The following is a 15985-nucleotide window of genomic DNA, read 5'->3' as shown; positions in this document are numbered from 1 at the left end:
GAGCATCCTCAACAGGGTCAGAGGCCTCAGAAAGCTTAGAGGAGGCGGGGGACTGAGACTGTTAAGTACCCCTTAACAGTGGGAGTGGGAGTGTTAGGGCACTGAGGGAGTTTGAGAGCAGCCTCAGCCAAATGTGAAAACACAAATCCATTTGCAGGCAAAATGCATTTAATAAGTGAGTATGTGAGGAGCGGGTGGAGAAGTCTAGCTGATGATGAAGGTAGCTTGAAAGTGAGTCAGGGTAGAAGGACCATTGATGTTTGTTTCATAAGTTGAGGATGTTGGGAGTCTGTGGGTAAAGAAAAGGGGAGATTGAATATCTTAGAGAAGGATGAGAGGCAGTAAGGTTGGAGGCAGGAGGCAACTAGAGGAAGACCTGAAGAGGAGTGCATCGTCCTCAGAGACCAGGCAAGGTGCAGGTATAGAGGCATTTTGAGGCTGTGGCCAGAAGAGGGGCATGGGAGCTTGATCAGCTGGCATTTTCTTTTTTTTGGGGGGATGGTGTCTTGCTCTGTCGCCCAGGCTGGAGTGCAGTGGCACGATCTCAACTTACTGCAACCTCCGCCTCCTGGGTTCAAGCAATTCTCCTGTCTCAGCCTCCTGAGTAGCTGGGATTACAGGTGTGTACCACCACGCCCGGTTAATTTTTGTGTTTTTTTAGTAGAGACGGGGTTTCGCCATGTTGGCCAGGCTGTTCTCAAACTCCTGACCTCAGGTGATCCACCCACCTCGGCCTCCCAAAGTGCTGGGATTACAGGCGTGAGCCACCACGCCCAGCTGAGCTGGCATTTTCTTCTCTGTGTGAGATAAGGGATTGATCTGAGAACCGGAGGGTAGATCAAGAAGGAAAATGGGTTGATAAAGCTGGTTGTAGGGTTGGGGCGAGGAGTGAGCTGAAGCAAATACTGACTAGAGAACAGCCTTCAGGGACCGGTTGAAGATTGAAGACTGTGACTTTGTAAAGGCCAGTGGCCACTGGTAGATGGTGTGCCAACATGCCAAGCAACCAGGGAGTAAGAACAGATGCAAGCAGTCCCAGACCCAGAAGGTGGGTGCACAGGGACAGCCACCCTGATCGGACTCGGAGTGCTTTGCCATCCACAGCCCTGGGCACACCATGTGGGAGGAGGGGGAGCCTGCTCTGTCTCCATCGGTCACCTCTTTGCCCTCACTTCTCTGAGTTGCCAGTCATTGTTCTGTTGTTAATAATTCTTCCAGACCCTTTCTGAAAAATGCATTAAAATTCTCACCAGCATGACCTCTTTGAGTAATGAGATCTGTAAGTTTATTAACCTCTGTGAGAAGTGGATTTTCTTGCTCCATGGGAGCGGATAATCTCTTGGAGGGAACGAACATTAATGTGCTGACCTGGAGGGCAGAGGCAGTGTGGGGGCAGCTTATCTGTGTCCCTCCCAACTCTCTGACTTAACGTGTGTCTCATGGAACTCAGGGAATATGGGCTGATTGCTTCTGCACATCACTGTCCCTCAGCCCACTCAGTCCAGCAGCAGCCCAGAGTCAGAGAAACCAAACCATAACAAAATCCAAGTTTCTGTCACTGAGTCTCATTCACTAAGTTTGAGAAGGGGAAAGCTGAAGGTGAGAGCATGAAGTCTTATGCAGAGAAGAATGTCTAGACTGTATGTCATTCACAGTGGCCTGGGAACCCATTGGAGTTGGGAGGGGCAGCAGGATATTTGCTGTATGACTATGTTGAAACACATCCTCTGTCATCCCAATGTTGGCCTTCAAATGTGCACATGTCATGGATATTTGACATGAGCTAAGTAGTGATGATTCATGACTTCATCCTCATTAGTTGGATATTTCAAGCCTGCTATAACCTAACCCAACCTAATAGTCTTGTGTGTACCCTGAATATTTTTGGTCCAGGCTCCTCTATATTGTTTAGCACATAAAACATTTAATTATAATATGAAGTTATAATCTGTTATAATCTGTGACTCCCCCACCCTTGCCTTCCAGACCAGCTCTGTCTAATAGAACTAGGAGAGCTGGCCGGGCATGGTGGCTCACACCTCACACACTTTGGGAGGCGAAGGCAGGCAGATCACTTGAGCTCAGGAGTTCATGGAGAAACCCCATCTCAAAAAAAAAAAAAAAAAAAATACAAAAATTAGCTAGGCATGGTGGCGTGCACCTACAGTCCCAGCTACTTGTGAGGTTGAGGTGGGAGGATCGCTTGAACCTGGGAGACGGAGGTTGCAGCGAGCTGAGATCACGCCACTGCAGTCCAGTCTGGGTGACAGAGCAAGAGTCTGTCTCAAAAACAAACAAAAAAAAGAAATAGGAGAACCATGTATGTAATTTTAAGTTTTCCGGTATCCACATTAAAACAGTGACAAGAAACAAGTGAAATTAAAATTTTAATCCAATATACCAAAAACAGTATCATTTCAACATGTAATCAATGGTGAGCAAAACAGACACCATCCCTCTCTGTGTGGAATTTACATTCTAGTGAGGGAGTCAGCTCCACCTGTCCCTGGCCCCTCCCCTGAAAACACAACCTGTAAATGGATCCACAAATAAAATAACCGCAGGTTGTGCTTAGTGCCAGAGGGAAAAAAGCAAGGGCTGAGACCGACTTTAGAATGTGTGGTTGTGAGATGCCCCTCTGAAGAGGTGGTGACATTTAGGCTGCTACCGCATGTGCAGAAAGGGAGCAGAGCGTTCTAGGTGGAGGAAAGAGCAGGTGCAAAGACTGCAAGTAGGGGGATGTCTGGAATGTTTGAGAGACTGAAGTCAGACCAGCAGGGCAGGATTGCAGCAAGTGAGGGGAGGGCACCCTGTCTCAGATTGGAGAAAGACGTATGCGAGGACGAAATTGAGCTGAGGCATGGACTGGCGGTTTTATTTGATGGGCAGTATGATTCAATAAGAGTGAAAGGTTTTAGCAGGGCTGCAGCATGATCCTTCTTCAGATTTAAGAAGAGCACACTTCTGCTCTGTGGGGGATGCAGTGGAAGGGGACAACAGTCGAAGGAAGCAAGGAGACCCATCGAAGGTCTCCAGGTCAAAGCGGTTGCTGGCTGAGGCTGAGAAGGTCACAGAGGAGACAGAAGTGGGTGGGTTCTACAGAAGGCTTGCAGATGGATTTGTAAGAACCTTCAGATGGATGAGATATGGCATAAGGGATGAGGGAGAGGGAGAGAATAAAGAAGGCCCCTTTGGTTTTTAGGTTATGCCACTAGGAGATGTAGGGAAGTCTGGAAGAGGAGCAAGTTAGGATGGGGGTGTGGGAGTCAAATTCAGTATCAGCAGGTTCAGGTTGAGGGGGTGAGTGGAGGTGGAGCTGGGGAGGAGGCAGGTAATTGTATGAATCTGGGGCTCAGCCGAGAGGTCAGCTGGGAGAAGGCTAGTGAGGTCACCCAGGGAGGGAGGGCAGGCAGAGAAGGAGAGGGCTCAGGATTGAGTGTGTAACATGCATCCTTTAGGTGGCCATAGAGGAGGAAGAGCCAGCAGAGAAGATAGAGGAGGAGTGGCCAGTGAGGTGTGGTGGCCTCAGGGTGGCCAGTGGAGAAGTGTCCTATGCAGGAGAGTTTGGGCATTGGTTTGAGCACTGCTGAGATGGGTCCAGGAGCCAGGTGGGTTGGAAGGTGAGTGCGAGGCTGGGGAGCAGGGTTGTGTGGACCACATTTTGAAGAAGTTGACTGTTAAGGGAGCAGAGAAATAGGACCATATATGAGAGGGCGCAGGTGCGGAGGGAAGCATTGAAGGCAGGAGATGCAGCAGGCGAGGTGTGAGGGGAGCGCTGCCAGTTGAAGGCGGGGGGCAGAGGAGCCCAGGCCTTGAGAAGATGAGAGGCTGTGGTTCAGAGCCCCAGGGAAGGAGGCCACCATGACAGAGATGCAGGCGGGATTGGTGTGGTGGGAAGACAGAGTTCCCATCTGTGGCTCTTCTTTTCCATCTGAAGTATGAGGCAGGGTCGTCAGCAGAGAGTGGGAGTGGGGGACAGGGTGTGGGAAGCTGGAGGAGAAGGTGATGTGAAATTGTTTTCCGGGAGTGGGCGGCAAGCCTACCAGAGAAACACAGGCCTGTTGGCCACTGCAGAGTGACAGATTGAGGTCAGAGAACATGAATTTAAAGTGAAACTTGTCCACCCTGTTTTGACCTTGCCCAGTGGCGTGGGTGTGGGTGTGGAGGAAGCAGGTGGCAGAAGGCATCAGGCTGGGGTTCGGCCAGGCAGGGGGGCAGGATCCACCGGGGATTGGTAACCATGAGAGACCATGGGATGGACATGGGCCCTCCCAGGAAGAAAGGGAGGCCAGGAGGTGGCTGGTGGAGAGGGGAAGTAAATCAGTGGGCTGGAGGTCTCTGCGAGATGGGAAATGCATGTGCGGGGAGCTGGGAGGATGGGTGGTGTGGGCGGGAAGCAAGGGATCTGCAGCTCATGTTTTAAGGTGATGGAGGATTCCAGGGTATGGCTGTGGGTGAGGGTCACTAAAGGAGCATGGGGAAGGAGGCATTGGAGTGGAAGAGGCTGAGGAACTGAGTCCAGGGTGTTGAGGGTTATCTCTGTGGATGGTGACAGGTGGTGGGCAGAAGAGGAGGCTGGGCCAGGAGCTGAAGCCCTTGGTGGGTGGCAGAAAATAACATGGAGGCAGGCGAAGGTGGGTGGGAGCAGGTGGCTGAATGACCTCGCCTCCAGGGCACAGAGGGACTGCATGATGGGGGCCACCAGGATACCCTTCCCCCTCCCTTTCTGTTCTGCGTATGTTGGGGGGCGGTGGGGAGTGTTGCTCTCAGGGACTCACTGGTTTCCAGTAAGGCATGAAAGTGAAGAGAGTGTTCTGGCCAGGGATGCTGAGGCCTGCTGATTTCCAGAAGGATTTTCTGTGAGTGTGGGAGGATAGGGAGCGGGAAGGACCGGCTCAGATTTGGGAACATCCAGGGCAGGGAGAATTCTGCGTGTTGCTGGGTGGCAGGGAAGTGTGGTGTCCACCCCTTCCCAAGGTAGAGTGATGGCACCTATTCATGTCTTGGGCATGGGGAGTGGGGCGGGTCTTTCGTGAGTGTGAGAGAGACTTGGGGATTTCGAGTGGAAGGTGAGCTCCCTGTGAGTCAGCCCTGGTGATGTGGTTGCCAGGATGCTGCCTCAAACTCTGAAGACCTTAGTGAAGTGTGAAAGCACTGTAGGAAAGGAGGCAGTGGGCCTGCCCCGCTCCCATCTAGAACCCTGCGTTTGGTTCTGGGCACCAGAGGTCCCCTAAATATAGATGTGTGGAAGGACATTTGGAGGAGAGAATGCAGAGCAGGAGGGGTCTGAGAATGATGAGAAGGTGGGGTTCTTGGCTGGGTGCAGTGGCTCACACCTGTAAACCTAGCACTTTGGGAGGCTGAAGTGGGAGGATTGCTTGAAGCCACAAGTTCGAGATCAGCCTGGGGTCACGTAGTGAGACCTCTTCCCTACCAGTCGTTTTTTGTGTTGTTGTTGTTTTTTTATTAGCTGGGTGTGGTGGCATGCATCTGTAGTCCCAGCTACTCAGGAGGCTGAGACAGGAGAACTCCTTGAGCCCAGGAGGTCGAGGCTGCAGTGAGCCATGATTGCACCACTGCACTCCATCCTGGATGACAGAGCAAGACTTCATCTCAAGGAAGGGTTCTTAATGTGGGATGTGGGGTCTCTGAACACCCCTGCCCATCCTATGGAGAGTTGTAGATAAGTGTGTGCTTTTCTGGGGAGGGTGTCCATAGTTGTTTTTTTTTTTTTTATCAGATTTTCAAAGGGGTCCTTGATCCAAAGGAGATTAACACCACCTGTTTAAAGGACTTGGGCATACTTAGCCTAGAGAAGGGACAACTTGAGCTGACAGTGAGGGCACGGGGAGGAGAGAGCCGCCCCCCTGTAGATTACCAGCTGCCGTTTGTGGTGGGGAGCTTGCTCTATGTGGACCCACCCGGTGGGGTTCAGATCAGTGGGAGGGAGCCCAGCTTTGGCTCTGTGTGGGCATCTGAGGGAGCCTAAGAGCACCTCTCACAGTTGGGGTGTGCACAGGGCAGGAGGCAGGAGGAGAAGGCCTGTGATGCCGCCAAAAGCTTTGTCCAAACCTTGTTCTGAGGAGTAAACAGCTTTGAGCATTGCTGGGTTTTCCTCATCCTCAGAGAGAGTGTCTTGAGGGCCGAGCTTTGCGGGAGTGATGAAGCCCTTGTGGAGGCTCAGGGGTGTGGCTCAGGAGGCAGCGCATTAATTCTCATCTTAGGGAGTGCACCGTCAGCTTGTCTTGGGGCCTCAATTACTCCTCTGTGGTGTGAGAATACTGTTCCGTATGGCATTGCCTTGGGGTGTGGTGGGTAGCTCTTCCCCAGGTCTTTTTTTTTTCTTTTTTTGAGACAGAGTCTTGCTATGTTGCCCAGGCTCAGGCTGGAGTGCAGTGGTGTGATCTTGGCTCACTGCAACCTCCAGCTCCCAGGTTCAAGCAATTCTCCTGCCTGAGCCTCCCAAGTAGCTGGGACTACAGGTGCGCACCACCATGCCTGGCTGATTTTTGTGATTTTAGCAGAGACAGGGTTTTGCCATGTGGGCCAGACTAGTCGCAAACTCCTGACCTCAAGTGATCCACCTTCCTTGGCCTCCCAAAGTGCTGGGATTACAGGCGTGAGCCACCACGCCCGGCCCTCTTCCCTACATCTTACTCGGGGATGAGCTCTCCTGCATAGGCCCTTGCTTGCCCACCTAGATGGTCTCTAGCATTGGGCTGTCTTCCATAATATGGATGGAGTTGGGTGAGAAGAGTGCTGAATTAGGCCCCCCAGGCCTGGGTTTGAGCACAGCTTTATCTCGTAGTAGAAGGAGTCCTGTCTTCCCCTTGCCCAGCGTGTTCCTAGTGATGGTTAGGGCCCCTGTCTTTCTTTGGCACTAACAGAATCGGATTCAGTAAATTTAAAGTGACTCCTGTGAGACAGAACTGCTGGTTAATTGAGTTTGACTTTGTGAGAGTGTCCTCTCTTTTTCTTCTGTCAGTTTTGTTTTGTTTTGTTTTGTTTTTTGAGACGGAGTCTCGCTCTGTCGCCCATGCTGGAGTGCAGTGGCGCGATCTCGGCTCATGGCAACCTCTGCCTTTCGGGTTCAAGCGATTCTCCTGCGTCAGTCTTCTGAGTAGCTGGGACTACAGGTGCATGCCACCACACCCAACTAATTTTTTGTATTTTTAGTAGAGATGGGGTTTCAGTGTTAGCCAGGATGGTCTCGGTCTCCTGACCTCGGATCTGCCTGCCTCGGCCTCCCAAAGTGCTGGGATTATAGGCATGAGCCACCGCACCTGGCCTTTTTTTTTTTTTTTTAAAGCAGGCATGCTTCACCAAGGATGAAATATTCTGAAAAACTGGAATTGGTATCCCACAGCCTGATTGAAAGCCATATCACTGGCTTCAAGGGAGGGAGCTAAAAAAAGCTACTCCTTGGCTTCTCCCATGAATTTTAAATGTTCTGAAAGCTTTGCCTTGAGAAGGAAACAATGCCTCATGCCTTAAATAATTAAGTGGAGTACACTAAGAATGGCAGTGTCAGCCCAGGCTGGTCACACTGTGGCCCCAGGGGGCCTGTCTCTGAAGGGCAGAGCTCTGTGGGTGCTGGACGAAGTTGTCCTCATGGCAAAAATTGGTGCAGCTTCAAATACTGCCTTTTAGGCATTTGGTGAAATTGGCATAATCCTGGAAATGTCATAAAAGAGGATGAAGGTGGCATGTGGTAGAATGCAAGCTTTTTTTTTTTTTTTTTGATACAGAGTCTTGTTCTGTCGTCCAGGCTAGAGTGCAGTGGCTAGATCTTGGCTCTGTATGGGCAACTGAGGGAGCCCAAGAGCACCTCTCATAGGCGGGGTGTGCACAGGGCAGGAGGTGCACAGGGCACACTGCAACCTGTGCCTCCTGGATTCAAGTGAGTCTCCTGCCTCAGCCTCCCAAGTAGCTGGGATTACAGGTGTGTACCACTACACCTGGCTAATTTTTGTATTTTTAGTAGAGACGGGGTTTCATTATGTTGGCCAGGCTGGTCTCAAACTCCAGACCTCAAGTGATCTACCCTCCTCGGCCTCCCAAAGTTCTTGGATTACAGGCATGAGCCACCACACCCAGCCAGAATGCAAGTTTTCTGCTGAAAGGCTGCATCCGTCAGCTGTTTGTATCAGACAAACAGTGAATTCTTAGCTGGCCTTAATTTGCCCCTCCACTGCCACATGACTGTCCATGTGGGATGACTGTGGGCCAGGCCCAAGTCTGTATCCTCCCAACAACTATAGTATTGGCAGTGGTTTCTCTGTACACTTGGTGGAAACTTCTGGAGAATCTGTGCAGGGAAAAGGCTACTTTATCTTCAGGCAGAAGACCCTCCCTTCAGGGGCAGTGATGGCATCTCAGAGCTGCTTCCTGGCTGTCTGTGCACTCTGTGATTGCACCGGACGCTTACCTCTGAGGCTGCAGGATGGCATGCTGTACAGACGTCAGGTCATGCCAGGCGGTCCTTGTGGTATCTTACATGGTTTCTGTGGAAGAGTGAGTTCTGCCGGGGTAACTAATACTTATTGACTCCCTTTATACGGTATTTCATTTAAGCTTCACATTTTATGGATAAACTAGCATTGAGAGAGGTGGAGTGACTTGGTTAAGGTCACACAGCCAGCACACAGAGTGAAGTTGGTGGTTATGTGTGTGGTCCGACCCTGAGGGAAGTCACCCAGAGGGTCACATTTTGTGAGACTTTTATAGTTCCATGAGAAAAACAGCCTTTATTTCAAGAGTACAACTTGAAGTCTAAAACCAAAAGCAGAGATGTGCCTCAGAAAAGCTGTGTTAGGCTGGGCGTGGTGGCTCACGCCTGTAATCCCAGCACTTTGGGAGGCCGAGGCGGACGGATCACCGGAGGTCGGGAGTTCAAGACCAGCCTGACCAACATGGAGAAGCCCCATCTCTACTAAAAATACAAAATTAGCCAGGCCTGGTGGCACATGCCTGTAATCCCAGCTACTCGGGAGGCTGAGGTAGGAGAATCGCTTGAGCCCAGCAGGCGGAGGTTGAGGTGAGCCAAGATCCTGCCCCTACACTTCAGCCTGGGCAACAAGAGCGAAACTCCGTCTCAAAAAAAAACAAAACAAAAACTGTGTTAGCATACCTGTAACAGGATGGAGGCTAGTAGCCGAGGCTTCCTTTGATTTTTTTTTTTTTTTTGATAGTCTCACTCTGTCACCCAGGCTGGAGTGTGCAGTGACGTGATCTCGGCTCACTGCAATCTCCGCCTCCTGGGTTCAAGTGATTCTCTTGCCTCAGCCTCCCAAGTAGCTGGGATTACAGGTGTGTACCACTACACCTGGCTAATTTTTGTATTTTTAGTAGAGACGGGGTTTCTCCATGTTGGGCAGGCTGGTCTTGAACTCCTGACCTCAGGTATCCACCCGCCTTGACCTCCCAAAGTGCTGGGATTACGGGCGTGAGCCACCGTGCCTGGCCTCCTACGGATTTCTTTTGCTCAGAACCTGCTAAGCCGTTTTCCTTGTCTTCCCTTTCTCATCCATCTATCTCCCAGCTTCTCCCTGGTCCTTTTTCTCAGGTTTCAGCAGAGGTTCTCAGAATGATTTAGTTCTTTGATCCTGTTGGATTGTATGTTACGATCACTTCTATGAAGGCATTATTCAGATTACGTGGTAGGAATCTAAATCTCAAATAAGTTAAGCCTGTTAGGCTGGGTCTGTGATCGGTTGTATTGATACTAATCTTGACACACAGCAGGGTTGTAAGCTCCCCAAAGCCCACATTGCTCACCCTCTTTTTGGCCTTGAATCAGAATCTTTTCCATACCCAGCAATGATTCACACTTTAGATGGTCGTCTGCATTGTTGATTGTCTCAAAGATGCATGACAGCTTTTTTTTTTTTTTTTTTTTTTTAGTTTTTATTTTTTTGCCAGTTGTTACAGCTGTTTTTTTGTAGCTGGGGCTCTCCTGGCTGTAATAGGATTCATCTGTTGGGAATGTGAGAGGGAAGGTGCTTTGGTGATGTGGTTTTCACGACTGGTTTCTCAAATCAAACAGCACTTTATCTCCATAGAAGTTGGGAGTTTCAAGCTCCTCTATCCTAGGTGAGAGGTGAGACTGACTTTGAGAAGTGAAATTTGGTTCTTTATGCATCTTACAAAAATCAGTTGTTTAATTTATTTATATGCCCTTTTTCTTGGAGCAAGTCTACCCATTAAAGGCTAAACTAACCTAGTGAATAACGAATGCAGCTTGATGAAGAAGTTACAGTCTAAAATTATGATCTGAACCTAGATAGGATCTTGTTAAGTATTTATTGCTGGTTATTCATGGTCGCGGTCTTCTAGGTAATCTGTTTTTATTTTTTATTTGCTTTTGTTTTCTAACCAAAAGAGAGCTGGAGTAGGTAATCTGTTTTTAGAATGAAAATTTTTAGGAAGTCTTTGGAACTGTTCTTGGTAACAGGTAAAGTCCATTTCCCCCTACATCCATGCAATTAAATATTTGCATGGCGGAAACAGAAACCAGTCTATGTGCTCAGACCTCTCATGTTCTAAAGGCTTCCAATGTTTTGTGCTTGGGGTTATCAGAATCAACAGCTTTATTTAGGTTACCTGTGTTGCGGTGGCCGCCAGTGGGAAGAGAGCTGCATCCAAGCAGTCCAGGTGGAGGTTACCCTTGCACACAGTAGAGTTAGCCCAGTAGTGCACTTCTGGCTGGTCTTTAGGCCAGCAGTGCATTTCTAGCAGAGAAACCACTGCCAATACTATAGTGGTTGAGAGGATACAGAGTTGGGCCGGGCCTGCAGTCATCCCACATGGGCAATCATGCTGCCGTGGAGGGGCAGAAGTAGCCTAGCAGTGCACTTCTTTTTTTTTTTTTTTTTTTTTTGAGACGGAGTTTTTGCTCTTGTTGTCCAGGCTGGAATGCACAATGGCACAATCTCAGCTCACTGCAACTTCCGCCTCCCGGGTTCAGTCAATTCTCCTTCCTCAGCCTCCGAAGTAGCTGGGATTACAGGCATGCACTACTATGCCCGGCTAATTTTTTGCATTTAGTAGAGATGGGGTTTTACCATGTTGGTTAGGCTGATCTTGAACTCCTGACTTCACGTGATCCACCCACCTTGGCCTCCCAAAGTGCTGGGATTACAGGCGTGAGCCACTGCGCCCAGCCAGCAGTGCACTTCTTACATCCTAACTTTGCTCCTCCATTCACACAGTTAACTAATATTTACTGAGTACTTGCCGCTGTCCTTGTAGAGCTTACAGTATAGCAAGGAACATGGGAATTGAATATTATAAAAATAATTACTCAATTATGGAATATAAAATATATAAATTGCAGTGTGGTTTCCAGGACTGGTTTCCCAATCAAGCAACATTTTATCGCTATAGAAATTGGGAGTTTCAAGCTCCTCCGTCCTAGGTAAGAGGTGAGTAATTATTACAAAAGTAATTCCTCAATTATAATTCACTCATTCAGTGAGTATTTGTTAAGTATCTAGTGTAGGCTAGGCACTGTTCATGGGAGTGATGATATCCATGAACCAGACAGACAAGAATTCTTGCCTTTTGAAGCTTACATTTTAATGAGACATGCATTAAATGAAAACAACAAATAAGTAAATTTCATGGCATGTTAGAAGGTGGTAAGTGTTGTGGGAAACAACAGAGGCAGGTGTCGATGACTGGGAGTATGGGCTGGGCTGGGAGTGGCATCATATGTGCTACAGCCTGAATGTTTGTGTCCCCCACGGATTCATATGTTGAAATCAAATCATGAATGTGATGGTATTAGGAGGCGGGGCCTTTGTTGGGGTGATTAGGTCATAGGACTAGAGCCCTCATTAAAGGGATTAGTTCCTGTCTTAGTCCATTTTGTGCTGCTGTAACAGAATACTACAGTCTGGGTAATTTGTAATGAACAGAAATTTACTGGCTTACCATTCTGGAGGCTGGGTAGTTTAGTATCAAGGTGCAGGCATTTGGGGAGGGTCTTGCTTGTCATCACATAATGAAAGGGCAAAGAGAGAGAAAAAAGGGTGGAACTCACCCTTGTATAATGGCATCAATCCTCCCCATGAAGGTGAAGCCCTCATGGTCTGATCACCTCTTCAAGGCTCCACCTCTTAATACTGTTACAATGGCAATTACATTTTCTTTCTTTCTTTTTTTTTTTTGAAGACAGTCTTGCTCTGTTGCCCAGGCTGGAGTGCAGTGGCACAATCTCAGCTCACTGCAACCTCCACCTTCTGGGCTCAAGTGATTCTCCTGCCTCAACCTCCCGAGTAGCTGGGATTACAGGTGTGTGCCAACACGCCCAGCTAATTTTTGTATTTTTAGTAGAGACAAGGTTTCACCATGTTGGCCAGGCTGGTCTCAAACTCCTAAGCTCAGATGATCTGCCTGCCTCGGCCTCCGAAAGTGCTGGGATTACAAGTGTAAGCCACCCCACCTGGTCGAAATTAAATTTCAACATGAGTTTTGGAGGGGACAGACAAACTAAAGCGGGTCCTTATAAAAGAGGGCTGAGAGAGCTGCCTTGCTGCTTCCATCACATGAGGATACAGTGAGAGTATGCCATCTGTGAGTCAGAAAGTGTGCCCTTACCAGACACCAAATCTACTGGCACCTTGACTTTGGACCTCTCATCAGAACTGTGAGAAATAAATTTCTGTTGTTTATAAGCTATACGCAGCCTCTTGTATTTTGTGATAGCAGCCCGCGTGGACTAGGACAGTATGTGTCAGTGTCAGGGAGTGGGATATATGACGTGAAGATAGATGGGTTGGACTTACTGGTAATGAAAGGTTATGACAGGGAGTTGGAGAGGCAAGAGAAGAGAAGGTCAAGAACTGAGCCCAGCTGGAAGAACCATCTATGTGTGTATCGAAATCACAAAGAATCAAGACAAGATTAGTGTAGGAGAGAGGGACTGTGATCTAGAGCTAAAATCATTGAGAAATGAGGGGGAGTATCATGGGGGTTGGTGGTTGACAGAGTCTGATGATAGGAGATTCAGGGCTGGGGAATTTTAGAGAGGGGGAAGAGAATTATCTAGAAGGGGCAATGAGGAGCCTAGTGGTCCAGCTGTGAAAATGTTCTGAAGGAGAATTATGGGGTGCCATGAAAGCAAATAATAGGTATCTAACCTGGTATGGAGGGGCTGGGAAGGCTTCCCTGAGGAAGTGACATTTGAGAGGGTGGTGGGTCGGGCTAGAGGAGGTCAAAGGGAAGAAGGAACTCTTAAGGGTTACACAGCCAAAGGGAAATTTCTCTGAACAGTTCTGGGGGCTGAATGTGGACAAGGAGCTTGAGAGAAAGAGGATTTCCCAAGGTAGTGCAAACTAACTCCAGCCCATCTATAATCTTCGTTTTATGCATGCCACCCTCTGAAACTGACACACATGGTCCTAGACAGTTCAGGCTGCTATCATGGGAGGAAGAGACCTGTTGTGGTAGCTGGTGGCTACAGAGAGACCCAGGGGACCACATGGAGGTTCTGTGTGGCCACCCAGGGGGCTGGCTGTTGAGGCACCAGGTCCTGCCTACTGCCCCATCTTACTGACCCCATGGCTGGTTGATGAACATGGTCTAAACAGGCGTGAGAGGCACCTTCAGGGGCTGTGAAACCTTGGGCTGGAACCTGAAGGTTTTGGGAACTTAAGGAGTATTTTTGGGCTTTCTCCTGAGTGGGACTTTGGGAAAGGCTGTGGAGATCCTATTGATGAGAGGCTTGGGATTTCTGAATCATTCCTTAAGGCCTGAGATGACAGCTTTGGTAAGGGATGGATAAGGATGAACCTGTTTACCCCAAGATCAGCTGAGCACCTCAAGGGCTTCAGCCTAAACATAGTGGTAGGGGGAGAGGAAAAGGGCTGAGGTGGTCTGGGAGAAGAGTGGGTAGAACAAAGGTGTGGGAAAAAACTGATGATATGCCCAATGGAACAAAGTAAAGGGACCCTGGAGCATCACGTTGGGCTTAGGTGACTGTCACTGAGTAGCTATGTGTGGCTTTGGACAAGTTACTTAATCTTTTTCCCCTTTCTGTTTTCCTCTGTGAAACAAAGTATAGATGCCGATTTCTTAAGGTTGTTGGGAAAATTGGGTGAGATGTATGTCAGTGCCCAGCATGATGCCCAGCACACAACAGGTGATCAATAAGCACTAGAACCTCCAGGAAGTACCTTTTCCAAGGTTCTGCTGAGATTGCAGGGAGCAGATCTTAGCAAGCGTTGCTGTATGACCATGGAAAGGCATTTTCTGTTTAGAAAACAGATCTCTTAGGAGCAGACTGTGAATTACCCTGAAGCCCTAAGATGTAAATGTGCATGGAAACATGTCAATCTGAGGATGGAAGCTTGAAGAAGATAAAAGTGAAGTCGGGAGAAGTCTACACACACAAGCCATGTGGCCCTTTGGAGAAGACAAGTGACATGTCCCCGGTGCATGGGAACAAGCAGGGGCTGTTCTGGGGCCAGACTCAAAAAAAAAAAAAAAAAGTGCCAGCACACATGGGCCCCAGCTGTCTAGACACCTGCTGGCAGCCTCATTTTACTAAAAGTCAAGCATTGAACCTTTTCCAAAGGGAGAATAAACTCTAGAAAATCCAGTACCATAGCCCCACATCTGATTGATCTTAACCCGTTACCCACACAGCAGCCAAAGCACTCCAGAGTGACGGGAGAATGTGCCGGTCTTCTGTTAGCTGCTTACTTCTGTGTGCTGAAGACCTACCAATACTCCGTACCTTTTCTTTCCAAACCCAAAGAAGTGTACAAGGAACTTTACTGAGTGCTTGCTCCCATCACCTCTTGTTCTCTCTTTCTCTATCTCTCTATGTCTGCACCCCTCTCTCTCACCTCTTTGTTGACACATTTCCTGGGTGCCAAGCTCTGTATCAATTCTGGCTGAGACATGGCACATAAGATGTAGTCATGATCCTTAAATTTACCCTGGTAGAGCTGTGCTTTACAGCCTCTTTCAGACCAGGCAGGGCGCATTGGGAAGGGTCACTTGTACAACCGACTGGGGAAAATGAAGGAGGTTGATGGTAGGATCAACCATAAGCCAGGGTTCCAGCTGTCAGGCCCTGCCAGGAGCCGAGAGGGTCAGTGTACCTCAGCATACCCTGCGTGAGTGTGGGTGGGTATGTGCACACTTGCATGCGTGCATGGGAGGAAAACATTATCTAGCGGTTCTGCTGTAGAGCATGTTCTCAGCTCCCTGTACTGTCCAACAAAGAGCTGCTGTTTGCTTTTTGGAATTACACAGGGTCCCACTAGGCAGGAGCTGGTCACTCTGAGCCCTCTGAGACTGGGGTTCACTCAAAGCCTCTGGCCACAACATCAAGCACCTTTTTTTTTTTTTTTTGAGACGGACTCTCGCTCTGTCACTCAAGCTGGAGTGCAATGGCGTGATCTCAGCTCACTGCAACCTCCACCTCCCAGGTTCAAGCAGTTCTCATGCCTCAGCCTCCTGAGTAGCTGGGACTGCAGGCACGTGCCACCAGACCCCTCTTATTTTTTGTATTTTTAGTAGAGATGGGGTTTCACCATGTTGGCCAGGCTGGTCTCGAACTCCTGACCTCAGGTAATGCCCCTGCCTCAGCCTCCCAAAGTGTTGGGATTATAGGTGTGAGCCACCGCGCCTGGCCCAAGCACCTCTTTTATCAAGGCACTACAGGGGCCCCAGAAATGAAAACCTGATCCCTACCCAAGGGGACTTGCAGCCCAATTTGGGGGGAACACATCTCTAGCTACCCAAAGATGAGCCTGAATAACATATGAGGGCCACGAGTGAGGTATAGAGAGAGCTGGTATCCCGGGAGAGAACCCAGTCTGGTGTTGGAGCCAGGTGCCTCTGATGGAAGAGGTGACCAATTTGCACTTTGCCCTGAAGGGTGGTAGGATTCTGACCTGGGGGTGGTGGGCTCAGTGCAGGGGTGACATGAGCAGGGGGCATTCTGGAGGAAGGCACGGCTCCTCGGAAAGCA

The 15985-nt window shown here is 49.1% G+C and overlaps 1 protein-coding gene across 8 annotated transcripts in view; it reads left to right on the top strand.

The window, feature by feature from the left end:
- The window catches only part of HOMER2 (homer scaffold protein 2), a 147541-nt gene that overhangs the window by 49474 nt on the left and 82082 nt on the right, over window positions 1-15985 (top strand). For 3 of the 8 annotated variants that reach the window (XR_008671716.2, XM_055362833.2, XM_055362834.2), the window contains exon 1: window positions 3389-3620. The exons of 4 other annotated variants lie outside the window; for them this stretch is intronic. Coding sequence is in view for 3 of the 4 variants with exons in the window: in XM_055362833.2 (XP_055218808.2) it covers window positions 3553-3620 (68 nt within the window). In the remaining variant the exon portion in view is untranslated. Of the gene's footprint in view, window positions 1-3388; window positions 3621-15985 lie in introns of those variants that run through there. One more of the 8 variants, XM_055362835.2, reaches the window with a different exon arrangement.

This window comes from Gorilla gorilla, chromosome 16 (assembly GCF_029281585.2).
Source record: "Gorilla gorilla gorilla isolate KB3781 chromosome 16, NHGRI_mGorGor1-v2.1_pri, whole genome shotgun sequence".
NCBI lineage: Eukaryota > Metazoa > Chordata > Mammalia > Primates > Hominidae > Gorilla > Gorilla gorilla.
This window is presented reverse-complemented; position numbering and strand designations above follow the sequence as displayed.